The sequence below is a fragment of the Lissotriton vulgaris genome, chromosome 2_1 (genome assembly GCF_964263255.1).
Source record: "Lissotriton vulgaris chromosome 2_1, aLisVul1.2, whole genome shotgun sequence".
NCBI lineage: Eukaryota > Metazoa > Chordata > Amphibia > Caudata > Salamandridae > Lissotriton > Lissotriton vulgaris.
The window spans coordinates 1,639,883,614-1,639,911,165 of NC_141687.1; the positions used below are offsets into that span (position 1 = coordinate 1,639,883,614).

A 27,552-nucleotide genomic window follows, 5' to 3' on the forward strand; every position below is an offset into this window, starting at 1 on the left:
GCAGCTGTCCAACAAACGCGAACAGAATTTCATCTGGTAAAGAAAAAGATGCAAGCACTGAAAATTCAATATGCAATGCTGTACCCGGCACAGCTTCAGAGACAGCGTAAGGACAAGACCAATAAATCTTTACAACACCAAAAGAAGCAATGCCGTTTGTGCACCAGACTGAGCGGCAAGAAACGTCGAGAGCAGCTGGTGAGAATGCAGAAAATAAAGACTGAGCATGTGCGCTATACAGAGCAGTGAGACTGGTAATTCGAATCATAATGTGGCCTGCTGCACATATGAGACTGACTGGCAAGCATTCTTGTTTCTATACTGTGTAGTTAATGCTCTTAGTATGCTACTGAAGATACAAACATAAGTGTTATAACATGTATACAGAACATGTGGTGCTGATATTTGTGATATTGCTGCATTCTCTCTGGTCTTAAATTTGAGTATTCAAAGGTGCAGAGACTTCATGATAGGATACACTCTGGTGCACAGAGTTAGCTGGAGGAGGTGGCTCCCATAACTACTTCGACCCCCTCTTGTTACCATATAGTTGTCTGACGGCTCCTGGCGACCCCCCAAGAGGGTACATCCCAAATTGGTTTAAGGTTATCTTTGGACACAGAACGAGGTGTTATCATTAGATAAGAGACATGCGGTTGCATGATGTGTTCTTTGGTTTCAAACAGGGATCCTTAGCATAATTGGGATGCTTAAGTGAGTGGGTGGGTGGTTCAGTTGGGGAACTATATAAATTCAAAAGCAGAATGGGCAAAGCACAATGGTTGAAATTGGAACATACACACTCAGGCGGCACAAACCAACGACCTACCGCAATAGATTGCGGCAGGAAGGGCAGGGCTTAAGAGTAATATACTGTCATGGATAACATGGAATGTCAGAGGCCTCAATAACCCTAACAAAACATGGGCGATGTTGACTTATTTAGACCGGCATAATGTTCAGGTGGCTCTGCTGCAGGAAACGCACCTCACTAAGCATGCAGCGAAAGCAGTGGCAACTAGATGGGCTGGAGTGCGTTTAACATCTTCTTACTCCTCCTATGTGAGGGGTGTAATGAAATTAATTAAAAAAATGTACCCTTTGAAATATACATGTAGAAGAAGATTAACTAGGGCGATATGCCCTGGTACAGGGTAAGTTATGTGGCATACTAGGGACAATTGTAAACGTTTATGGGCCTAATGCAGATGACCCTGTTGAGATAAGATACACAAATTGCCTTTGTCAACGATGGGGGTGACTTTAACGTTGTGCTGGTACCTGAAGAAGACCGCATGACCTCTGCAGAGATCGCACTTAAAAAGGCAGCGCTTTCTGTTATTAATGGTATGAGAGACTTGGGGCTACTGGATATTTGGAGATTATGGCACCCTGGGATAAAAGAGGGTACATGCCATTCTTATGTACATTGGTTGTGGTCGCGCCTCGACTTTTGGCTAGCCACGAGCGATGTGAATACATGGACTACTAACGTCCAACATTTACAGAAAACATTGTCAGATCACTCACCAGTTCTACTAAAGCTGATCCTACCCACGTACACACCTCCGCAGTTTCGATGACGTTTACGATCATCCTCGCTGCTTGATCAGGTCTTTCGTGAAGTAGTGAGGGAAGCAATCGCGGACAAATTTACACACAATACGGGGTCAGTACAAAGTGTGGGAACAATATGGGAGGCATTCAAGGTGACCATATGCAGAATCTGTATCGGGCTACAAGCAGGGGTTCTCAAGTCGCTGCGAGGTACCATGAGACAGCTTGATCAAGAATTGGGGCAACTTGAAAGGGAGTATGAAATAACGGCTGACACAGCAATGCTGGCAGACAGAGTTAAGATCATAGAGTATAATGATATAGCGGATCAAGAAGTGTGTCACATGTCGCGAAGGTGGAAAGCCAGGTACTATGGTGAAGGGGATAGACTTGGGAATGTGTTAGCTGATAGAATTGCAGAACCATGGGCCAAAACTTATATAGTGAAAGCAATTGCGGATGATAACCCTACATATTATGATACACCGGAGATACTCAGCACATTTGTGCAGTATTACCAGACTATGTACGCGAGTAGTAGATAAACAGCAAGATCCACCTCTAAGAGGTTACCTGTGAGCCAAGGTATCAAAGGCATACACAGTATTTGTTAAAATACCCCTCACACACCAAAAGGGCCCTTGGTGTCATGCTTCATCATCGGGGTCTTTCCGCCCCGCTGCGGGACGGGGCGTGCTACGACTAGTGACTACGCTGGAGCACTTAGATAATGTAAGTGCTATGTGAAGTGTATAATGAGTGAGTGCAAGTAGGGTCAGGGATGAATGAAAAAAGTGAAATTAAAAAATATCTGGCCTTATGGGAACAAAAATTACTTTATTAGTCATAGGCTGGTGGTATTAAAAATATGTGCGGCAGAGAGACCAAAGCGGTCAATGAGCTAGTTCTCTTGGGGATGTCAACATGTTTTGAGGCCTTGCCTGCCTCTTCGTCAGGACGAAGTTAGATCCCTCTGTCACTCACTATGGTTGTCATCCAATGGTGAAAAAGTGTATATACAGGTGAGAAAATAAAATAACAGTACTATACCTATGTGGTATGTAAATAATTCTAGTTAGAGCCCTGTCAGAATTTCTGAATCATGAGCTGCAATATTTAGGAGTCAGTGCCCCATGGTCTGGAAGAGGGGTAAGTGAAAATTCCCTTAACAGTAGAGAAATCCTCGCATCCTCCCTCGTCCGCGGCTTCCGTGGTGTGCCCACCCGATCCAAAACACATAACCTGCGTACGTTATTTGCAGTACTGTATGTGTTGGAACCAACATTGCATGTGGTGGCGGTCCTACTAGACGCCGCTAAGGCTTTTGATTCTATCAAGTGGAAATATATGTTTGCAGTCCTACATCGCATGGGGGTGCCCTTCGTTTACATCAACTGGATCAAACGGTTATACACTGACCCTGTAGCGCGAGTGCGTGTCAATGGGCAGACGTTGGGTTCATTTGCGATACAGCGTGGTACAAGGCAGGGATGCCCTTTGTCGCCCCTATTATTTGCAGTGGTGCTAGAGCAATTAGCATGCATCTTAAGACAAAGATATGCACAGGCAGCATTGCGCTGTTACCAGCGGCCCCTTCAGTATCCATGTACACGGATGACATGGTCCTATAAGTTTGTGACCCTGAAGCATATTTGGAACATCTTATCAGGGAATATGTTTGGTTTGAGTGGCACTCAGGGCTAGGTATTAACTGGGCCAAATCGATCATTCTTCCTCCGACTATAAGCACGCCACAAATGGAGCTTGGTTATCCACTAGAATGGAGCACAGACCCAGTAAAGTACCTGGGAATATGGATCCAATTGAGATTCGCAGGTGGTTATATAAACCAATTGTGTGAGAGCAATCACACGGCTTGAAGAACAAGTGGCTAGATATTCGCTTAACACAATAGTTCTTCACTATGCTTCGCTCACTACTAATTATGCTTACATGGGAAGGGAAAAAACCAAGAGTGAAGTAGAAATTATTAACACTTTCATGTGACAGATTTATAACTATCCTATCAGGCACATTATGTACTATTGGCAACAAGCTCCGGCTTTCATCCCACATGTTACAGTAGAACCGGGCGCAGTCCATCCGATACTGCTCAAAGCTATGATTGTAAATACCAGTACTATATTTGAAAAGGGGGATATAGATACGGTGCAGTGTACGGTCAGCGCGTGACAGGAACTTGGGAGACAGGCACAGAAGCTGCCTCTATACGCACCAAATATGCCACTCTTGCACCATACTGGAATCTCAGTGACGAGCGAGACTGGCGCGATTCAAGCTCTTCAGGAGGCAGGGGTGCACACGATGGGGGATGTGTTCCCAGAAGGGAAATTTATAGACGTTTCAGCTCTCCTGGAGGAAGGGAAACACGCTGCAATGAGGGTGTTTATATACAGCCGATTGTGCGCTGCTTTACGCACATTATAGCCACAATGTACTGAGGAACCGCAGGCCTTGGGGGGCATTACACTTAATCTACACGACTCAAAACAGATCCAAACTTGCACACGCTTATATCACGCTTCACAGAGGGATGGGATGGCTGTGTGGGATGGGCCGCTGGGCAAGTGGAAGGATGTTCTCTCTGAACAGCTGACTGCAGAGGATTGGAAGGCATGCTGCAGATTGACAGGACAGCTGACTGCAAATGTGAATCTTAAAGTTATTCACTTTAAATATTTGCATCAAATGTATTATACGCCTGCTCAGCTTTATAAATATGGTCTAAGAGAGTCTGCAAGTAGTGTGCGATGTAGAGCGCCAAGTGCGGATTTCCAACATCTAGTGTGGGCCTGTCCGAAGGTTGGTGAGTTCTGGGTGCAAGTCACGCACACTCTGACAAAATTGGTGGGGGAGCCCATAGAATGCACTCCGCAAATGTGTTTATTGGGGAATGTTACAAATATGAAAAGTAATTAATCGGAAATTAGTGGCTATAGCGCTGTTGTTGGCAAAACATAGAGTCTCCATTCATTCGGGCTGTAGACCCGCCCCGACGCATAAGCACTGGATGCAGGGCATGGTGTATTGTCGAGATCAACTTACCTGCTATGCTGAGGAATTGCCAAGCACATTTAACTCTCGTGAAACTTCCTATTTACTAAATATGATTGATGACTGATGCCCCTCCCTGCATTGTAAAAGATACTTTTTTTGTTGCCAAATTGCTATCTGTAATCGGAGAAATGTCACTTAATGATTGTTGTAACATGCTGATCTGCCGACCTGTGATTTATAGGCCTGCACAAATGCTGATGAACCTTTTGATTATTTTTGTTATGAAAACTTTATAAATAAAATTTAAAAAACAAAAAACATTAAGAAGAATGTGCTCACCAAGGTACTATTTACAGCTGCACCCACATCAGAACGCCTTCTGTTGACATTCTGATCAAAATTGTCACCATCCATCACATTGTTCTAGTACTAAATTAACTTTCCTGGTATTGGACCTACATACCCAACCCAAACGAAGTGTCCCTTCTTATTGCACTTGGAACATACTTTATCTACTGCCAGGCAAAATCTGAAGTTGCCAAGATGTAAAGAACTACCACATCCATAGCAAAAGGCTACATTTTTTAAAACATCATTCTTTTGCAACGTGGTTTTTCTTATTTTATCCCCACCATTATTCACAATTGGAGGGAATCTTTTGAAACATGCTTGAAGGCTATTGGAGGTGATATTTTCATGACTAAGAGGAAATTGGCAGTTTAGAAACACAATTTAGGCGTAGAGGGCAGAAGGATTTTGAAAACCTTGCCTGTACCAGGGGAAGAACAGGAAGAGGAGATCAAGGAGGTAGAAGAGGATATGTATGCTAAGACGATGAGGGCTCTTGAGGACACTTTTGGGGAAATAAACTAGCATAATAGTAGAAATATGTAAGTTCTTTTCACATGCACAGTTACAAGGGGAATATATACAGCACTATGCAACAGCATTGAGAACACTAGCGTTTTCCTGCAAATTAAAAAAACGTACATGAGAAAACAATTAGGGATCAAATGCTAAACAGGATTAGCAATGCCAGAATCCAAAAAAAGCTACTAGGTTTGAAAGATCCCTCCCTAGAGAAATCCTTAGTTATTGCTGGTAGAATTGAGAACACTTCTTGTATGCCAAAGAACTAAACCAAGATCAGCACAAGAGGGAATCAGCCAATGCAGCTAGTAGGGTGGTTAATTTGTTATGCAACTCAGGTAAGAACTACAAGAGGACTTTTGTCAAGGAGGGAGAAACAAATGATGGGTGCTAAGGGTCTAACGTCAAGCAGTGTTACAGATGTGGTAGCGTTAGACATAGTGGAGTAAAATGTTTGCACTGCCTTCACAGCCAGGTGTTTCAAGTGCAAGAGATCTAGACATTATTCTAGGGTGTGCAAAGATGGGAAAATTGTGAAAAAATCCATTGTGGGATTAGTAGAGGAACAAAGTTCTAGAGATGTGTGCACAAGTTATGACATAGATGAGGAGGTGGAGGTGTTGGTAGTTTATGATGTGGACAAAGAGAGTGGTGATTCTAAGGTGAGACCAATCAACCACCCAAATGTTAAATAGAAATGAATGGTGTGAAAAGTACACATATGGGCTGATTTGTGTTCATCATACACATTGGTTGACAAAACTGTGCAAAAGTGTCAAGGGTCCAGTATTGACTTCTGCAGATGTTGAACTGGAGGGGTATTGTGGGGTCAAGTTACCCATGTTGGGATGTTTTGTACTGATTTAAAAAACAAGGGAGTACCAGCTGTAGAGTATATGTGGTGGAGCGAGGCAAGACTTAATTGAGATGGAGAGAACAGAAGGTTTTCTGTATTACATTGGATCCCAATCACCCTGACCAGTTGTTGACGGCACTGAGGAGAGTAGAGAAGGGCTGTGTGCAGTTTCTCAGTTTGTTCTGTGAGGAACTTGGGTCTCAGAATTTTTTTTAACACAGTATCATTCTAAAGCAGAATTTAATTCCGAAGGTCCACAAGGTGCGCAATGTTCCATTTGCTTTGCGAGACCAACTCATAACTGAACTGGACCGGTTATGTAAGGTCATTGAGCCCATTGAGGTTTTGGAGTGGCTTATCCCTATTGTACATGCAAAAAAAAAAAAGGTAACAGCAAGCTACGAATGTGGATCGACTTAAGGGATTTGAACAGTTTCATATGGGTGGATCGCCATCTTCTTCCCCTCATCAGTGAAATATTAATGAGTGTAAGAGAGGAAAAATGTTACTGTACACTAGACCTATTCAACGCATATCCCCAGATAAGTCTGCATGCAGAGTCCAAGCACCTGAGATCATTCATTACACTTGAGAATGCGTATCAATTCAAACGCATGCCCTTCAGTTTGGCATCAGCCTCCTCTGTGTTGCAGAGGGCCATGCAGAGTGTACGGAGTGGGTTGTAAAATGGAATGTGCTTCCAATATGACCTTTTGGTGTGGGAGACAACAATGAAGGGCATGATGCCAAGTTGAAGGAGGTATTGTTGAGTTTGGAACAAGCAGGTCTAACGACTGCTCTGGACAAATACAAATTAGAGGCAAATGAAGTGCAGTACCTAGGACATTAAACTGAAGGAATTCAAAAGAAAGCGAAACCAATTAAGGCAAGTGAAAAGGTGCCTGCCCGCAAGACCAGGAACAATTAAGGTCCTTTTTAGAATTAGCAGAATCGCGGGATCAGCGGTAGGCGGCCCTGTGACGCGGGTGGCGGGTCGGGCTGTTCCTGCAGGCTCACCCGGATTGGCTGCGAGGTCCGCCATCTTAGGGGGAGTGCGAGGTCAGCGGGGCAGTTCTTCAGGCCCTGGGACTACAAATGCAGGCACTGCCACGCCCGCACAGCTGGCGCGCCGCTGGCGCGCCAATGGCAAGCCCGTCTGCGCCCATCCGCGCCAGGCCGCCGCCAGCAGCCATGACCCCTGGATCTGCTGCACTAAAACACATTAGATATTCACGGGAGGAACTAATTTCCTTGAGTTCTCACTGTGCCTACTCGCCCTGGGCTTTCAATGAGCCTTCCTTTCAGTGTCATCTTTGCCCTTTTCAGCTGCCCTCTTCCGAAAAGATTGGACGTGTTGCTAGCCATACGACCTATAGGTTTTTGAGCCTGAATTGTCGCTCGTTGGCTAAACATCATGCAGAGGTTTTTGATCTCCTGGCTGACGAGTGCCCTGATGCTCTTTTCCTCATGGAAACGTGGCTCACTCACAACTCCGTGGCTGAGCCGTGGCTGTAGTTGCCACCGGGATATGTACTGGCAGCAATTAATAGAGAGGGAGGCAGAGGGGGAGGTATTGCAGTAATCACCAAAGAGGCCTATTCTCTTAGCTTATGTAAGGAAACCATAGCAGGCTGTGAAAGTGTTTTATTCAAAATTCATTTGACTCACAATCTCACTATCTCCGTCCTGCTTATCTAAGGGCCTCCAGGCCCGTCTAGTTTGTTCAAGGACAACCTATGTACAATTGGGTCACTGGCTAGCAAGTCAACTAACTTTACCATTCTGGGTGATCTTAATCTTCACTTAGAGAGAGGGGGAAATGCTGAGGCGACATGTTTCCTGGCGGACTTAGAAGCCTTCCAGCTGGTGCAGCACGTCACCGACGCCACCCATGTGGCTGGTCATCTGTTAGACCCTATCCTTTCTAACCTTAGCTCCCTGACTGTTCTCCCACCGGCCCCTCAGGCCTGGACAGACCATTTCTTGGTTTCTTTTTCTCTACAATCTCAGGGCAAACCAGAAGAGCCGCACGTAAATCGAGCGCTCAAACGTCCTTGGCACAAACTGGACCCAGACCATCTCTCCGGCTGACTAACTGAGCACCGGCCGCAACTTCTGAGCGAAGCGGAGGAGGCCAATTTGGCCTCCATGAATGGCTGACAGCAGGTCTGGACAGCTGTATCCCAGCCAAAAGAGGGGGTAAGAGCCGTGGGCATACTAATCCCTGGTTCTCTGAATCTCTTACATTGGCAAAAAAGCATTGTAAGCAGTTAGAATGCTCATGGAGACGCTCTTAAGAGCCGTCAGCTAAGTCAGTATATCAGGCAGCCATCAAACAGTACCACAAAAGTTTTCGCAGAGCCCGGGCTGACTATGTGGCCAGTAAAATCTTATCCAGCGCTAATCCTGCTAAAACAATCTTTTCGCTGCTTAATGATATGAAGAGTGCAGTGATTAAGAGGACCTCTTCCATTAATTCTAACCAAAAATGCGAAGAGCTAGCTCAGTTCTTCCTAAATAAAGTGGAGCTGATCTATAGGAGGTTACCGACGATGCATTCCCTCCCCGATGCTGGGCGGCCAGGCGTGCCTGGCTTCTCTTGGGCAGTCAGTCTGTCCTCTTTCCCTCTCCTGACTCTCTCCGGTTTTGAGACCTTGTGCTCAAAAATCAGATCTGGCTCCCCGGCAGATCCACTGCCACCCGCCCTTCTTCGTCAACTCTGTCCCTCAATCTCCCCGGTATGACCCTGGGAATTATCGACCAATTTCCCTGCTCCCTTTTCTGGCCAAGCTGGTGGAATCCCATGTCAACTCAATCCTGGCCGAATTCCTTGAGCAGAATGCGAGTCTTGATATAACCCAGCACGGGTTTCGGCTGCGGCACAGCACCGAGTCTGCCTTACTTACTGTATCAGAGTGCATCCGAGGGAGTTTGGGCACAGGGGACTCTGCGGCACTGGTTCTTCTGGACCTCAGTGTCGCCTTTGATACGGTCTCCCATGAGATCCTCTTGAACCGTCTCAGGGAGGTAGGACTGAGGGACCGGACACTGGCCTGGTTCCGATCCTTCCTTGAGGACAGGTCCTTCCAGGTCTCAGTTCCTCCTTACCACTCCCGGGAGGCTGCTTTACATCAGGGAGTACCGCAGGGCTCCGTTCTGAGTCCCTTGTTGTTCAACTTGTATGTCAGACCTCTGGCCGAAGTGGCCAGGAGCAGGGGGCTGTCACTGGTGTCCTACGCTGACGACACCCAATTGCGGACTTGGTAGCCTTTGCAGAGAGGACGTTCACGCACGCGGCTTATCAGAGCCCATTACCCACGCCCTTCAATCGAAAAGGTTTCTAACATTTTCTAAGGAATATACACGCCCATGGCCTGAAAAACGAGTTTGAGGTCGTTATCCTATGTACCAAAGAAAAGGGAAACTAAGGACTAAATCAAATAAACATTTTAGTGTTTTAAGGGATAACTAACTCAGAGGAATAAATATAACTTGAGAACTCTGACTCAAGTTTCCCATACTTTACGGTGGTCCCTTGACGCATTTTTATTAACATAACTTTTGCGTCACCTTGGTTTCGTGCTTTCGAGACTAATAATACGTAGACTATAGGCTGGACTTACGAACTACAATAAATAGGAGCAACAAAAACACCTGGACAAAGTCAATCGTTAAATGAATTCTGAAATCTTGGAAATCAGCGAGAAGAATACAGATACAGACATCTAACCTCGTCCTATAAATATTCAGAAGCCTTGAGGAAGTCACATGACGTGACGAAACACGTGTCGGCTGTTGTTTCTTGTGGATCAGGAAGAGGAGGACATACAAATACCAATTGTCCTGTATACTTTGTTTACCATCCTCTCTTGGCCAGTTTTTCATCAATGAAATTTGTATTATCCTTTGTCTGATTTATAAATTATTTTGATTGTGCTCACTAATGTGTGTTAATAAAATCCACTTACCTATAAGAACCAAAATTGTTACTTGTGGATGAATGTTTAGGATCTACGCACAGAACAAGTCTTATTCTTTAATAAATAAGGAACTAAATTGTTACAACTGAGTGCCGGGATATTGGATTATATAGACACCCAATTGGTGTTCGCCTTTTCGAAGAGGTGTGACAACAACCTGATTAAGTTTAAGGACGATCTCTTGGCAATCTCGGACTGGATGGCTGCTAACTATCTACAGCTGAACGCCAGCAAGTCAGAGATTCTCCTCTTCAGCAGGGATCGCGAGCTGTGGTCCGACCAGTGCTGGCCAGACCGCCTTAAACCCGCCCTTCTCCCCAAAGAGGCAGTAAAAAATCTGGGCATATGGTTTGACAGTAATCTGTCTTTCGACAAACAGTCAAAGACTGTCGCAGGGACTTGTTTCGGACTTTTACGTGGCCTTAGACCTTTGCTCGGGTTCTTTCCCCCTAAGGTGCGACAGACTATTATCCAGGCATCTGTTGTGTCCAGACTGGATTATGCTAACTGTCTCTACCTTGGCGCCAACAACGCGAGCATTCAACGTCTTCATAGGGCACAAAATGCGGCGGCTCTGCTTTTGGTCGCTCTGCCTAGATCGCACTCAGTTGCCCATGTGCTTCCCAGACTCCATTGGCTGCCAGTTGAACAGCGGATCGAGTTCAAGGCACTGTTCTACTCCCATAAGATTCTGGCACGACAAGCCCAGTTAGGGCTATTCCGTCTGTTGGAGTACTACAAGCTAGTCCGTATGCTTCGCTCTGCTGATCTTGCCTTAGTCCGTGTTCCACGCATCCGGAGAGCGAGGGCCGGCGGTCGTTCTTTTGGCTACTTGGCCGCAAAAACTCTTGAACTCTCTACCCTTTTTGATGAGAGTAATGTCGAATCATCTGGCATTTCACAAAACCTTAAAAACTTGACTCTTTCCCTGCAAGTAATGTACCGTCCGCCAGTTCTACTCGGCTCTGGTTCTTGGGTGTCTGATAGCGCTGCAACACCTAGTCGCTGTAGCAGCTACGCGCTTTATAAATCCTAAAATGAAATAAAATATATTAGCTGAATATTATGCTAAGATCGTCAGAAATGTTGCTGAAAAAGCATATAGTCTGTGAACTTTGTTGAAAAAAGGAGTGCAGTATCTATGGACTGATGAATGCCAGGACGCTTTTGCTGTTATTGAGAAATCTATCAGTGAGGCTCTGATGTTGAAACCTTTTGATCCCAATAAAAAAACCATAGTAGTCACTGATTCTAGTGCATGCAGTCTGGGTGCTTTTTAATGCAAGAAACGAAGGGGCGTGAAAGAGCTGTGGCATGTGCATCCCGTCTGTTAAAAGGAGCTGAGCCCTCTGACTCAACAATCGAAAAAGAAGCCTTAGAGTGCTGGTGAGGTATACAATATTTTTGAATGTATGTTTGGGGAAACCAGTTCGAATTATGGACTGATCACAAACCGTTAATAGACTTGTTCATCACCAAGGGTGCTGGGGGTACCACACCCCGTATAGACAAGTGGTTGTATAGACTACAAGAATTCAGATTCACTATGTGTTATGTACCTGGAAGCAAAAGTCTAAGTGCAGATTGTTTGTCAAGGCGACCACCGACAGGCGCGAGAATGTTGAAGATGAGAAATGAGTTGTGGTGGAAGTAAACAATACATGCAAGGATGCTATTTGGGAGGACGAATGTAAACTAAAGTTAGTGGAAGACCAGCATATGAATTTGGTTGTGGAAAATATTTAGAGTGGTCTAGGTGTAGGTGAGGACCAAAGAGAAAATCTGAATGAATACCTATCTGTATTGGGTGAGCTTTCAGGATTTAATGGAACTGTATAGTGGAGAGACAGGCAATTAGCTTCGGAGGGTTTGCGTTGCCGACTGTTGGAACTTTTCCATGAAGGCCATGGGGGAATTTCTGCCATGAAATGCAGAGCATGCATGGATTTTTGGTGTCCATGAATGTATGGAGATGTCGACAGATTTGTGAGGGATTGTGTACCATGTACTTGCAGTGACAAGTCCCATCATATCATGGAAACTCCCATTGTCCCTAGCGCTTTTCCCAAGTGAGCTTAGGAAAAGTTGACCATTGATATGTGTGGGCCGTTTCAGTGTTTAGGCCAGGAAAACAGATATGCCTTTGTATTAATCGACTATTTTTCTAAGTGGCCGGGGGTGACATTCATGAGGGAGATCAAAGGCAATTATGTTATTTCATTCTGTGAAAAGATTTTCAGGAGAGAGGGAAGTCCTGGAATTTAGTATTGGACAACAGCCCGCAATTTACGTCAGCAGAATTCACACATTTTCTAAAGATGGAAGGCATCAGACACCATCATACTACTGTGTATCTTCCAGGGAAAACCATTTAGTAGAAAGGTTCAACCGTGTTTTGGGTCAGAGTGTACAGTTAGTATTGTGTGCAGAGTTGGAATGCAAAAGAGAAATTAAAAATATGTTGTGTAGTTACAGAACCACGCCACACATGGCACAGGTGAAACTGCACTTTTCTTACTGAAAGGAAGAGCAGCATGTACCACCGCTGTCCCAGCATGGATGGAATGGACTGTGAAGGATAAAGTGGATCTGGAGTCATTGGGAAAGAGTTAGTGACTTCCAATATCAGTATGTACATAGACACAAATTAAGGGTAACAAAGTCACAGGTCTTTAGGAAAGCAGAGGGAGCAAGAACTCTTAGGAAAAGCCATAAGAAGGGTTCTTGCAGGTGGTCCAGTCCCAAACAAGTCAGTGATGTGAAGGGGAATACTGTTTTGTTAGAAGGGAAATGGTGGAATGCAAGGATGCTGGCCAAGTGCCCTGCTCTTGAACCCAAGTTGTTGAGTGGGGACGGTCAGTATAAGAATGGCATGCGGAGTAATGATGGTCAGTCTAAGAGTGTGGGTCGTTTGATTCCCAATCAGGATGACAGTCTATCTGGGAGTGGATGCCATTGGATGCCCAATCAGTGTGCAACCAGAGTTGTTCCTCCGTGGCTCAGAAGACCACCTAAATATCTGGAAGATTTTGTTGGTACTTAATATTTGGTTGCTTCTGTGCGAGTTTCTTGCGTGAAGGTCATGCTCGAAGTATGATTAATTTCTTTTTCCAGGTTTGGTGTTGCTATTCCATTTCTTTCATGTATCTATTTATGTATGATTTCATTATTCATTTCATTGTTCTGAGTTTTAGCTAAATAAGTTCTACACATGTTATGTTCTTTTAGTTGTTGTAAAAAAAAAAAAAAGGTATGTTGTAATGTGTATGAATTGTTATGGGGTTCTGGAAATTTGAGAGGAGGCGGATATTTGCCAGGGATTGATCCTTTTTACTGAATTTAATAAAGCCTTTCCCTACCATCATCTGATGCTTTTTGGATCAGATTCTGGCTATAGTGAAAATGATGGTGGAGAATTAGATAACAATGGAGATGGAATTTACAACAGACTCTGACCCCTGATGTGAAGTCCTTCTACTAAAAAGGCTGCAGAGATAATGAGGCTGCAGCTGCCAATTGTGAACATTAAAAGGAATGTGCTCACAAAGGTATTCCTCCCAGCCATACCCACATCAGAACACATTCTGCCACTCAACAAGGCCTCGCTGGATACGGTGATGGAACCGTCGGAAAAGCCTACCTTTGTCACCAGCAGTCAAGAGAATGATGGCAAGGAGCTACCACCCAGCACCAGGAGACCCTCACTTCTTATATACGAATAGTCACTAGAAATGCCAAGAGGAGCATCCTGCTCCACTTGGCATTTGATGGGCACCTTCAGTTTTCCACCTACTGACCGGTTTGTCAAAATGGTTGGAATCTTGGGAGAACAAAACCTTTTCAGCAGCCCCTCAATGCCACCTGTCTCTTGGCGCATTATACACATGCCTTATGGGACATGGCCCAACTGGTCTTCAAGATGTCCAAGAAGACATGAGAGCTCACTTCAAGGAGGTTATGACAGATATACAAAGCACATCCGGTCACATTATAGCATCCGGCCTGGACACAGCCCAGTTGCTAGTATGTGCAAGTCTCTATAAGGAAGCAAGATGGGCTTCAAACCTCCTGTTTCTTCGTGGATGTGCAGAACAAGTTGAAGGATTTCTCAATCAAAGGAGCACGCCTGTTCAGGGTTAAGGCAATTTCTGTGTCAGAATGCTTGAAGGCAAACAAGGCTAAAGGCTGATCATTGGGTCCACAACAACCTCAGCCATGCAGGGTTCACCGCCTGTTTTGTCACTTTCGCGAATTCTCAAGATTTTCGTTTTGCCAGAGTCAGTACTTTCAGCCCCAGGTCCAGCAGCCACAAAATCCACTAGTCAGGCACTAAAGAGACAGAGCTCGAGGTAAGAGCTGTGGATCCCTCCGGTTCATCTTACTCCCCGCACAACCAGTAGAACAGGTCTAGTTTGCTTCTCCAAACCCACATGGAGTTTGTGGGAGGCTGGTGATCTTCTTCCTACCAGACTGGAAGACCATTACTTCAGACCAGTGGGTCCTTTTAATTATAGAAAGGGAGTTCACCCCGCCTTTACTCCAGAATCCACCCCATCCATCCCTCACTGCTATCCTTCCTTTCTTTCTTCCTCTAGACCACCTCTCTATCATGCAGCTATACATGGAAGCACTTGTCTTGAATGGAGCTGTGAAGTTAGTACCAAAGCACAAAATGTTACTACCATCATGTCCTTGTTGTCAAGAAGGACAGCGGTCTTTGTCTGATCTTCAGCGCTTCTCCATATGTGCGCCACTCGAGGTGCCATTCAGACCACACCTCTCCCAGTCAAAGGAAAATGGTGCTGCACCCCAGTCTCTAAGGCCTCCACCATAATGCCTGGAGACTGAACAAGGGGTATAGGAGCTCCTTTCAGCTGCAGCCAGATGTGGTTGACATAATCAGATCAGCTCAACTCATCACCTCTCCACAAAATCTTTTAATTTAGGGAGATGTAACCTTTTTATTTTGTGGTGTGCAGCCAACAGCATAGACCCTCTTCAGGCTTATTTGTGAACAAATCCTAGATTTCACACTCTTCCTAGCTCAGAGAGGGTGTGAAGTCTGCACCATAAAGGGATTTTGACTGCGTTTTCTGCTTTCCTGACTTCCAGACCAGCCTTTCCTGTTCATATCCCTATCCAGATGCATTTTCTGAAGTTGTGACTAAATTGTATCCGCCAACTCTCCTTCTTGTGCCCCAGTGGGATCCTAACCCTGTGTTGATGTTTTGATAAGGTCTCCATTTGAACCCCTTCACAGTTGCCAATTGGGAATGTTAACATTCAAGACAGTGTTTTGGATGGCAATTACCTTAGCAAGACAGGTCAATGAATTACAGAGGCGTTGATTTCACGTCTGCCATTCACCTAATTTTTTCCTTACAAATTGGTGTTGTGACTAGAGCCGATTTCCTTCCTACTGTGGCATCTCCATTTCGGTCACCTTACTGACTATCTACCCCCTACAAAGAAGGAGCAGCTTTATAGGTTAGACTCTAGGCCAGTGGTCAGTTTCTACCTAGACCTCACCAAGGATATATGTCTGGATGACTAGCTCTTTGTTAGGTACTGCGGTTTCAAGAAAGGCAAGGCAGTTCAGAAGCAGGCACTGTCCAGATGAAGCATCCTCTGCATCGGCCAAGAAAGTGGAAGGGCACAGAGCTCATTCTACTAGAGCCAAATCTTCAACATCTGCTCTTGCCAGAGGTGTTTCTATTGCAGAAATATACAACGCTGCTAGGTGGGCATCCCGAACACCTTCATTAAGTGTTATTGTAAGGTGCGCATGAAAGGTAATACCACCAGATCATTCTGCAGGACTGCCTCATTTAACCACCCATCAACTCTCCTCCTGAAAAGGAAACTGCTTTGGAATCCATTCAACTGCTGAGGAATCTGCTGAAAGAAGCATCGTTCAGAGGAAAAAGTTACTTGCCTCAGTAATGATCTTTCCATTGGATACTCTTTCCACTTGCAGATTACTAACCGTTCCCAACCACTTCCCCATTTGATGGATGTGTTATAGGGTAAGTTAATAAGTTCCCAATTCAAGTCCGGTACTGCACTGCCTAATGTCCATGCCAGTCCACCCGCTCACCTCGTAGGCTTGGAAAAAATTGATGGAAAATGATGTTATTGCGCTGGAGTGGGACTAAATGGATTTGGCAAGGCAATCTGATGTCACTTCTGGCGTCAATACAAATCCAGCGCCCCAAACCAGCAACTTGAGAACTTAGAACTTTTCCAGATCCAGTCTGGTTCCTTGGGTTATTATACAGGTGGTGACTCTGTAGTTATATAGACAAACCACCGGAAAGATAGTTAATGCAGGTAAGTAACTTTTTCTTATTGTATAGTTTGCATAAACGGTTTACAGCCTTAAAAAAGTATAAAAGGAAAAAACACGCTTCCTGTCATGAGTGTACTCATTTCAATGTGAAAAATAAAAGACTCAAGAAAAGTATAAACAAGAGATGTTGGTTTTTGTGTGTATGAGAACTCAACTAGATTGATGAACAGTTATCCTGCATCATTGCTTTTGGTGAGTAGCTAATACCTGCTGAAACTCATTGCGAAATATTCTGGCCCTATTTCTGATACCTGGGAACAACAGGGTTTCGACATAGTTTTGCATCTGATCACTATTCAGATACACACCTGAGGTTGTGAGGAAAATCTGGTTCACAGGAGGACGTGCATGGTTGGCTATGCTATATATGTGTGGTTTTAGCGTTTCTACATCGAGTTGTACTTATCCTGAAACAGGGGACCTAGGGGCAGTCCTTGATCCCCTTCACCTTTTGTACGTAGTTGTTGCTGGCACAGAGCAGGTGCATTTCTTACCCAGATATTTTGAGTGTGAGTCAGACAGATCTGTCTTGAAGTCGAATGGAATGAGTCCATCAAATGTGTCAAGTCTGGTGACAAAAGAAAAAACTTTGTTAACCGAAGAACACTGGCATCACTCACACATAGTGATGAAAACAAAATTGTAATAACAATCTATCTGCAAATATAACCGATTATAGAACATTAAAGCCTTTTTCATTTGACCCAACTTCTTCTGCATCTTTACCTATGCTCACTGTTACTCTGCTGCCGGACACTTTTCGTATAATGCACTTATCATATTTACGTTTTTCTGTTCACCAAGGTTTTTTAGGACAATGCCAAAGAATCAATTCAGCCTCCAGTTGGAATCTTAGGGCCTGGTCCATAATTTATCTATGTAGCATATCTCTCACATATTCTAGAGCTCTTCTTCTATTGTCTCGTCTATTTATAGGCAGTAAATTGAGACCTCGGTTAGTACGTGGTATTTTTGTTACAAAACTATAAGGCCCAATAAAGAGGATGTAGGGTGTGATTATATCATCAAGCTACGCAGATGTAGAGTTACGAATGGTAAACATATACTTTCCTTCATCATATGGTGGTAGTTGATGTATATCATCAGGGTATGTAGGTGTGGTGTTAACTATAGTAAACCTCCACTTAGCCAGACATATTTATCCATTGTTTTAATGCTTATTATGAAGACCACAATATGCACAGGGCATCCTGGCACTGAAAAGACCAAAAACTATCTACAACTATTGACATGAGGTACAGTGTCGATTACATTATTGGCACAAACACTATGCCTGGGCAAAATTTCCGTTACGCTGGCATAATCTCACCTAATTTCAGAAATTTAACATTACACTTATTACAAAGAATTCCTGAAATTGTTACGTCACGTGGTGTGATTACGTGACAACATTTTCACACAGGTGTGCAGCAACAATGCGAACAACTAGAATGTGAATGGCTGTTTTTCGCAGCACCCTCTTTTGGCAGTATTGTTTTGCATGAGTTGAATCCTCGCGCCTAAAATTAACGCAAAGATACATTTCATGCAGAAATATAGTTGTAAATGCTAGTTTTATATTTTTCTTCTTTCGCATAATTTCTGCACAATTTCATGTAACTATGCAAAAGTAAATTACACACAAGTAAGTTACACTCATGTAAATTTCTGAAAAAATTGCAAAGCCCCCTCCAAAAAACATATCCTCAACTGTTCCCCAAAATGTAGCAAATTGCTGTCGGAACGAAGAGGAAGCAGGAGAGTGTTTCAAGTCTTGGCTTTCAAATAAGCAAAGGAACAACCGCCCTGTCAAATGTTTCAAATTTTAGGCACCTGAAGAAGGTATGCTGGTGAAGAGTGTTGAAGCAAGGGTAGTCAATAAGAATGGAAGAGTAGGGATGAGGCTTGGCCAGGATGCGTAACATGGTGACTGTGTAGTAGGGGAGCTCCCAGCACCGGTCCTTCAATCTGCTGCAATCTTCGAAATCTAGGCGGCCACAGCCTTCAACGCCCTGCACACCTCCCCATGTTGGGTGCGGGGACCAGGCCCCCACCCCGTGCAAGCCACATGCTGCCACGATGGCTAGAGTCAGAGCGGAATACCCAAACCAGGCGGTGAGAGAGGTTTTCCCACGACACAGAGGTTGAGTGCCCGGCTGGAGCATACTAGGCCCCCCTGGTCACAAGGGTCACACGTGGCACCCAGGACCTGCTGTGAGGCCCAGCCCTAGAAGTGCTTGGTTGGGGACTGGAGCCGCTTCCTGTATATTCAGAATTTCTCTTGGCCAGGCGCCATCAGTGCACTAAGCTGGGGTTGCCTTCCTCACTATGTTTACTTCCTCAAAGACCTGTCCAAAGGACAATTTTGGACATCCGCGCTCTTGCCCCGCACCCACCTGCAAGATGTCTTGTTACTCAGTTTGGGCAGCAGGCCGTTAACACGCTGGCCATAATATTGTTTTTGTTTGCTTGAAATTGTCCAGTTGAAGAATTTTTATTGGATGTGGGTGCAGGTATTGTTACTCTACCTCCCTGCGAGTGTGCCTCCTCAATACACCCTCCCCATCCCTATGATTCACCATCCCTATTAGTTCTTTGGGAACTGAGGGAAGCAGGCCGAATTCGGGTCCATGATACACAGGATTTATAATACTCTATCCTGGAATATTCTTGGCATGCAAGACAGCAATCCGGCACCACTACAACCCAGGCATCAGACTGTACTCCTTCTACTCCCTGATCCACAGGGTCTACACACGCTTGGCCCGAACAGTTTGCTACCAATCTCTTTACCCCACCATCTCCTCACCCTGCTGTCTTAGCAGGGAACTTTCTGATCATAACCTACTATTACTGAGCCTCCACTGGAATAGGATATATTCTCCAGTCCCCACCTGGTGGCTCCAGCCTTTGTTCTCAAGGACCTTCCATTACAAGACATACCGGCTAATAAAATCCAAACCAGTTTTTTTTACAATAATGTGGGCACAGCTTATTCCCCGGCTGTGGAGTGGGAGGTCTTTAAGGTGGTGGTCGGGCGAGTGTACATAAATGTTACTAAGGGTCAGACCAACCATCTTCAAAGACTTGGAGACAGCCTAGTGGGAATACATAAAGCGATACAAAAGAGGATGATGGGCGGAGCGTTTGAGCAAATCAAACACTCACCCCCAGTCAACTGATCTGGGTTTAATCCATCACCATTTTTTAGCTCACTCCGCCACACCAGTTCAAACATGGTCATATGCAAATCAGTCTGACCATGTGCCTCATGGGAACAGTCCAGCCCGAACTGCCAAGCCATATCTTCCCTGGACCAGAAACAAGTATCCTGGGACCGGTTTCTGATTCATAATCCTCATCAGCCAGGCTATCTTGAATCCAGTGGCAGAGTGAGCAAGGGACTCACGTCTGAGCATATCCTGCCAACTTATGGCGAATAAAGCGATACAAAAGGGGATGATGGACGGAGCGTTTGAGCAAATTAAATACTCACCCCCAGTCAACTGATCTGGGTTTAATCCATCACCATTCTTTAGCTCACTCCGCCACCCCAGTTCAAACATGGCCATATGCAAATCAGTCTGACCCTGTGCCTCATGGGAACAGTCCAGCCCGAACTGCCAAGCCATATCTTCCCTGGACCGGAAACAAGCATCCTGGACCAGTTTCGGATTCATAATCCTCATCAGCCAGGCTATCTTGTATCCAGTGGCAAAGTGAGCAAGGGACTCACGGCGGAGCATACACTGCCAACTTATGGCAAATAAAGCGATACAAAAGGGGATGATAGACGGAGCGTTTGAGCAAATCAAACACTCACCCCCATGATGGAGGATGGATTAAACCCAGATCTGTGACTGGGGGTGAATGTTTTGCCAATGTGCAACATTCCGTCCATCTTGTGTGTTTTGCTGTTCACCCTATGTGGAAAGGGTATGCCCAGATGTGGGTCCCGTGCTCACTAAGCCACCGGAGTCAAGCTATCTTGGCTGAAGACGGCTGATAGCCATAAACCGGTCCTTGAATGCTTGATTCCGGTCCAGGGAAGACATGGCTTGGCAGTTCGGTCTGGACTGTTCCCATCTCAAGACTGATTTGCATATGGCCGTGTCTGAACTGGGGTGGCTTGGTGAGCAAAGGAACGATGGATTAAACCCAGATCTGTGACTGGGGGTGAATGTTTTGCCATTGTGCAACATTCCGCCCATCATCTTGTGTGTTATGCTAGTGGGAATACATAGACACAGAGAGGTGAGCAACCTCAACTCCACATCTTCTGCCATCTCTCGTTACCCTCTCTGAGACGGAGGTGCAGTTATTAGAGCACCTCCGATGTTTGGACTATGCCACGTACTGGAGGAAGACAAGTCAGGAAGGTTATTGGCGTGGTAGGTTTGCAGAGACATATGACAACCACCTGTGACCTAAATCTGAGGCCTGGATGGTGGCCTACTGTACTCACAGCAAGCTTTACATGATGCTTTCACAGCTAATTATGTGGATTTCTACCACCTCCGTATGAGTGCCCCGCCCCTGACCATCAAGCATTTTTTATACCGGCTCATCCGCTTATACTCACGCCAGAAGAGCTGGGTGACCTGGGTGCCCTGTTCACTACCCAGGAGATGAAGGCAGCAATCAAGGCAATGGCATCTGCCAAATCGCCTGGGGCAGACGGTTTCCCAGACACATTTTACACAGCCTTCCAGGGCCTATTAGCCCCCAAGCTACTCCGACTAAATGAAACAGCGCTAGTGACCGGGAATCTTCCTGACACACTTCGGGAGGCTTGCATAGTGTTATTACGGAGGTAAAAACCCATTGGGCATTGCCGCGTATTGCCCCCATTGCAACATTAAACAGCCTATAAAATCTTGAGTACAATATTAACCAAAGAATTCAACAGGTTTTACCATGCCTGATCCATAGGGACCAGAACGGATTCAACCTGGAGAGAAATACCTCAGTGTGTCCCCAGTGGCTTTTCCGGATCAAGGAGGAGGCACAAAGCAGAAGGCCCAGGGTGACAGCACTAGTGCTGGATAGCCAAAAAGCATTTGATTCCCTCAACTAGGATTATCTCTTTGCGGTTCAGCCAAAATTTGGCCTTAGCCCCTACGTTACCAAGCTGATCTGACTATTATATTATTTCCCCACGGCTAGAACTCGCTTAGGCTGTTCCATCTCCGAACCCATCATGGTCAAAAGCAGCACCAGACAGGGTTGTCCCCTTTCACACCTCCTATTTCTTGAACCTGGACAGAGGGCAAACTGGGGGATTCCCCTGTCAGACAGCGCCCACACTATTTCACTTTATGCAGATTATGTTCTCCCTATCTCCAGGATATCACTTCCAACCTCACCCCTGTTGCTTTTCTCCTGGCATAATTTGGCCACGTGTCTGGATTGACAGCCAGCGGGACAGGTATTGCCTCTTCCCTCTAGTGGCAGCTGCTGCACCAAAAGCGGTGAACCAAGGGATGAGGGTTGGGGTGCAAACACTGGGAGCCCACAGTGGTCTGCTACTTAGTGGTTCTGGTATATCATATTACCCCAGATGTGTTGTAGGGTAATGTGTCAGCAGTGGTCATCTCCATCAGGTCACTGATCTCTTTTTGGATATCCATCCCTCTGTCAGTCGCAGGCCAAGTTGCGATTCCAAGATGGTGATCTTTCCCTGCCTCCTACATTATTTTACAAATCTTCCAGTTTCGCACCCTATATTATTCTTTCAGGGGCTCAAGGTCCTCTTGGGACCTGTGCCTGCATAAATCACGCAAACAAGTGGCGTTGGACAGATTTCAGCTTCCCAAGGAGTAGGGAGGCCTTGGGGCCCCCAACTTTGAGCACTAGTATGAAGTGGCCCAGCTGCAGTGGCTGTCCTAATGGTTGTCAAGACGGTTTTTGGATGACATGGGGCCTGCTGACCCTCCCCCACCCAAGGATCCCTACTCCAGCTTAAACACACTGGCACCTGTCTTCCTCTGGACTTGCCTCTCCTTCCAAGGTAGGCTCTCTCATGCCTGTCACAGACACTTCATCTCATACAACACATTCCCCCTTATGCCCCAGTCATGTGGGCTTCATAACTCGGATGAGTCATTTCTCCAGCGGTTAGCTACAGGTATGGGAGGAGGCTGGTCTCATTAGTATGGACAATGACTACCACTTAAGGACATCCAAAGCACTCCCTCAGGGACAGTTAAAGACAACTGGGCCACTCAGTGCACTGAACAAGTTGTACATCAACTCATCCAAACCCAGCAAACTAAGGGCTCTGCCCGCAGCTTAATTACATGGCTGACTAAGGCTCTCTTTGCACATACATACATACATACATCTCTATAACCTATACAAGAGGTTATAGAGGTTGAATTTTGGATGCAACTCCACAACAGGGAATGGGAAAGGGCATTAGCTTACCCACAAAGAATGTCCCACAATGCCCATCTGCCAATGATCCAATTTCATATACTCAATAGGGAATACCTATCCCCCAGGTGAATAGCCTGTATATTTCTCAGTGCACCAGATATGTGTGGAAGATGTACCGCCCCTCGAGCGGACCTCAAACACATTCTATGGGACTGCCCACAGCTAATAACATAATGGACTACTATACATGCCCAGTTGGAACACATGACAGGAATCCCAAACACTTCTTCCTGGGAGGCGGAAGCTTTGGGACTATACCCCGCAAATGCTAAATTGCAATGCGCTTTTTAGACCTGTCACTTATCCTGGCCAAGACAACAGTAACAGCCTGCTGGAAATTGCCTCACCACCCCCAGACCATGAACAGTGGCGACCCTGTAAATTCGCTGGGCAAAGGCGAGGTAATGGCACTGCATGGAAAGGATGCCAGGGGCTGCGATGCCACAAGATGGCTCCGGGATAGGAGGAATTACTCTCTAAATTGATTGGCCCGCCTTTGGGGTTATCCTCAGGATCCATAGCCATGAACTCCTGAATCATGCTACAGACCAAGAGACCACCCTCTCCATTCGCAGCCCTTCCACCTGACATTATGGTGCCTATTTCCTGCAGATAGTGGAGACTAGCAGCCTAATTATACACATCCCGTCTACTCCCTTACTCTGTTCCCCTAACCACGCCTCTCCGCTTCGCAGAGAGTTTCTATACCTTATGCGGTTCATCCTCGATCCGAGCATTAGTGTCTTTGAGAAAGAATATATGGCAACATTGATTAAAAAAACTCTCTGAAATAGACTCATGTATCCAATTCATGTACGTATAAAAACTCAACAAATAAACGTGTTGGAAAAAAATAAGTATGGTAGACATGCCTAATCAAGAAGGGTCCTAGACTATTAAAAGCCTTAAAACAAACAGACAGACTCTTAAATTATATTGTTACTCCACCAAAAGACAGCGGAGTCTCTGTTAATAGTGAACAATCAAGAGCTTGAACTGGAAGAAGCAAGAGGAAGTAAGCTTATTGGTCTGTGTTTTGAAAAGAGAGCTTGAAATCAACAGGACTACAAAGTTTCTCACTGCCTTGCCCAGGACTGGAGGTGGGCCTTTTGAGTCAGGTTACAATTCCAAAAATCAGAGCGAGGAGGGGTGCCCCATAATCAAAATCTTTGTTTTATCGTAATTCGGTCTCAATCGATTGTTGCACATCTACTTAGCCACGGCTTTTAAAGCAATACAAAAATCGGGCGCTATCAAAGATTCCAATCTTAGGATGATTTGGGTATTACCTGCGTAGCACATAGTTGAGAATAAATAACTATTACTAGCTGCTACTAACAGAGAGATATATAGATTAAAGGCAGACTTAAGGAGAGGATCCCAGTGAATCTCCACACTGAAGCTGATGTAGTATGGAACAGAAGGTGTCTGAATGCAACAGTTGAGAATACATGCTATTTACCCTTCAGTTCGGTCTCCAAAAGGCACTACAGGGTCCTTGTGGCACTACAAACAATACAAGTGGTTGGTGGGACAAAAAACACAATTCACAAAACAATTTTACATAGTCCAAGTAACAAAGGGAAGCAAAATGCAAGCACAACTTTATATTTAAGATTATTTTCACTGGAGTAAAACAAAGTTTGTCAGTATAGCGACAGAATAAAAATCAGCGTTTGGGTTTCTGTTTACTGAGGAGTCACTTCTTAGTTGGTGGTGTGTGTCCTCACTGGAAAAGGCATTACCCCCAGGTCCCTCCTGTCCTCGTCCCCTTCATACCATCAATTGTTCAGTATGAAGGGGACGAGGACAACGGGACCCGGAGTAATGAAGATTACCGGTAAGTAATAGGACATTACCCCCAGGTCCCTCCTGTCCTCGTCCCCTTCATACTGAACAATTGATGGTATGAAGGAGACGAGGACAACGGGACCCGGAGTAATGAAGATTACCGGTAAGTAATAGGACAGTAGGGAGGACGGTGGCAGAGTCTCCCCGACCCGCTTCGCGCCTAGTAAGCTAATTTGTGAGCGCAAATCATTTCATTGATGTGTTTTGGATGCTTTTGAACCCCAGAAGAATTTTAACAAAGCTGCTGTATTTTTAACTTTATCGCCTATCTAAATTTTAATTGCACTCACTGTATCTTTACCTCTGGCCGTTGAACACTCCTGGTGCCACAAGGGGAATTTGGGGGGCTCATACTCATTTAGGGAAGCCTGCGCTCGATCTTGCAGCCTGCCCGCCCGGTCCAACTCGGTAACCGGTACCGTTGAGCGGAGGGTGGGACAGGAAGAGCCAGGCACTTCCGCCTACACGAGCGATTAGCGCTCTAGCTTTCCGACAGGAAGGGCTACTTAGACGGCGAGGAGCTGCGGGCAGATTGTGGTAGGGAGGACGGTGGCAGAGTCTCCCCGACCCGCTTCGCGCCTAGTACGCTAATTTGTGAGCGCAAATCATTTCATTGATGTGTTTTGGATGCTTTTGAACCCCAGAACAATTTTAACCAAGCTGCTGTATTTTTTACTTTATCGCCGATCTAAATTTTTATTGTACTCACTGTATCTTTACCTCTGGCCGCTGAACACTCCTTGTGCCACAAGGGGAATTTTGGGGGCTCATACTCACTTAGGGAAGCCTGCGCTCGATCTTGCAGCCTGCCCGCCCCGGTCCGACTCGGTAACCAGTACCGTTGAGCGGAGGGCGGGACAGGAAGAGCCAGGCACTTCCGCCTACACGAGCGGTTAGCGCTCTAGCTCTCCGACAGGAAGGGCTACTTAGCCCTCTCATCGCACTGAGCACGCAGGGAAGCGCCTAAGGACGCGCCTAAGACAAGCCAAAGAGAAGCCCGTCTGCGTCAGGTCGTGGCCAGGGGACATGGCTTTAACTTCTCTAAATACAGGCTGTCATCCTATTAAACTGGTACGCTATTCTCCACAAGCTCTTTTAGATTTACAGAGAACTCCTCAATCGGGTTGTGTGAGGGAGGTGGGGTCTCTCCCGGAAGGGCCATTCTCATGTCGTCATTGTCAGTTTCAGGCACAATACGATGATCATGCTTTTTACCATCAAGGCACCTCACCGGGGGCTGGCCATAACACGCAACGAGGGTGGAGAAACTTGCTTTGTAATATTAGATCATTGCCTAAGCATTATTCGGAGGTTTGGGACCTTATTTCATCTCTACAACCTGACTTATGTTTCTTAACAGAAACATGGCTTAAACCCCACTCGGTTCCCGCTATCACTCTAGGGATCCCTGACGGATATAAAATAGTCAGATTAGATCGTCCCATTAAGACAGGAGGTGGTATAGCTATAGTACATAGGAGTGGTATGGCTATCTCCATATTGGATCAATGCTGTACCTCGGATTTGGAACTGCTGATCTTGAAGATCAATATTTCAGCAAGGATCAGCTGGGAAGGGGCTCTGGTGTACCTCCCTCCTGGCCCTTGTGCGAATTTCTCCGTCTCTTTAGTGGAGGCACTGGCCCCACATGTTAACACAGGCAGTGATTTTGTACTCTTAGGAGATTTTAATGTCCACAGTGAATTGCAGGATTGTGCAGAGGCCCAGTCTCTACTGACAGATCTTTCATTATTAGGTCTAACACATCGGCCCCACCCACCAGGTAGGGCACACATTGGACTTGATACTTTCCAATTTTCCTACAATCGGATGCCTTCCCCCCAGGCAGGTTAACTGGACAGACCATTTTATTTTGGAATTTACTATGCCCAACTCTTGCAAGCCACTCCATCGACCATTGCTGCTACCTATGAGGCAGAGACAATGGCATAAAATGACCCAAGAGGTTTTTAAGGAGACGTTTGTAGAGCCTTCCATTGCTCCCGCCGAGAATATTGAGGTGGCTCCATCCAAATATAAACTGGCTATCCATGCAGCAGTAGACACCATTGCTCCTCTGAAACTTTATAAACCACGCCCCGCACAAAAGCAGGAAGTATGGTTCTCGAAGCATTTACGGTCTCTTAAACGAGCTTGCAGGAAGCTTGAAAAGGGTTGGAGACTGTCTCATTCTGAAGCTGACAGGAACTGCTACTGGGTGGCCCTAACCACCTATCATAAAGCTATCAGAGCTGCCCGCAGGAATCACATTGCTTTCCAGCTCACAGCAGCAGGTAATGCCCCTAGGGTTTTGCATCAGATTCTGCAAACCTTTGTAAAACCAGCAGCCTGCAAGAGTGCTGATCTATCGTCACAGCAATTATGTGACGATATCTCCCTTTACTTTACAAATAAGATGGATAGGATCTACGAGAAAATCACCAACTCTAATCTATCTATAAGTCGACCTGTAGTATTACCTCAGGTCGTGAAGGGAATGAACCCTGGGGTGCTCACTAGGTTTCCTGCCACGTCCTTGAATGAAGTGGAAGACCTTGTGAGCCAAATCAAGAGTGGCTGTCCATCTGACCTTATTCCAGCCAGAATCATGCTGGTGGTTGGCATGGCACTCA

General features: G+C 45.6%; 1 protein-coding gene across 1 annotated transcript in view; it reads right to left on the reverse strand.

The window, feature by feature from the left end:
- TMEM244 (transmembrane protein 244) overlaps positions 1-27,552 on the reverse strand; it is a 289,090-nt gene that overhangs the window by 47,414 nt on the left and 214,124 nt on the right. The window contains exon 3 of the mRNA XM_086957516.1: positions 17,125-17,198. Within this exon, the coding sequence (XP_086813642.1) occupies positions 17,125-17,198 (74 nt within the window). The remainder of the gene's footprint in view (positions 1-17,124; positions 17,199-27,552) is intronic.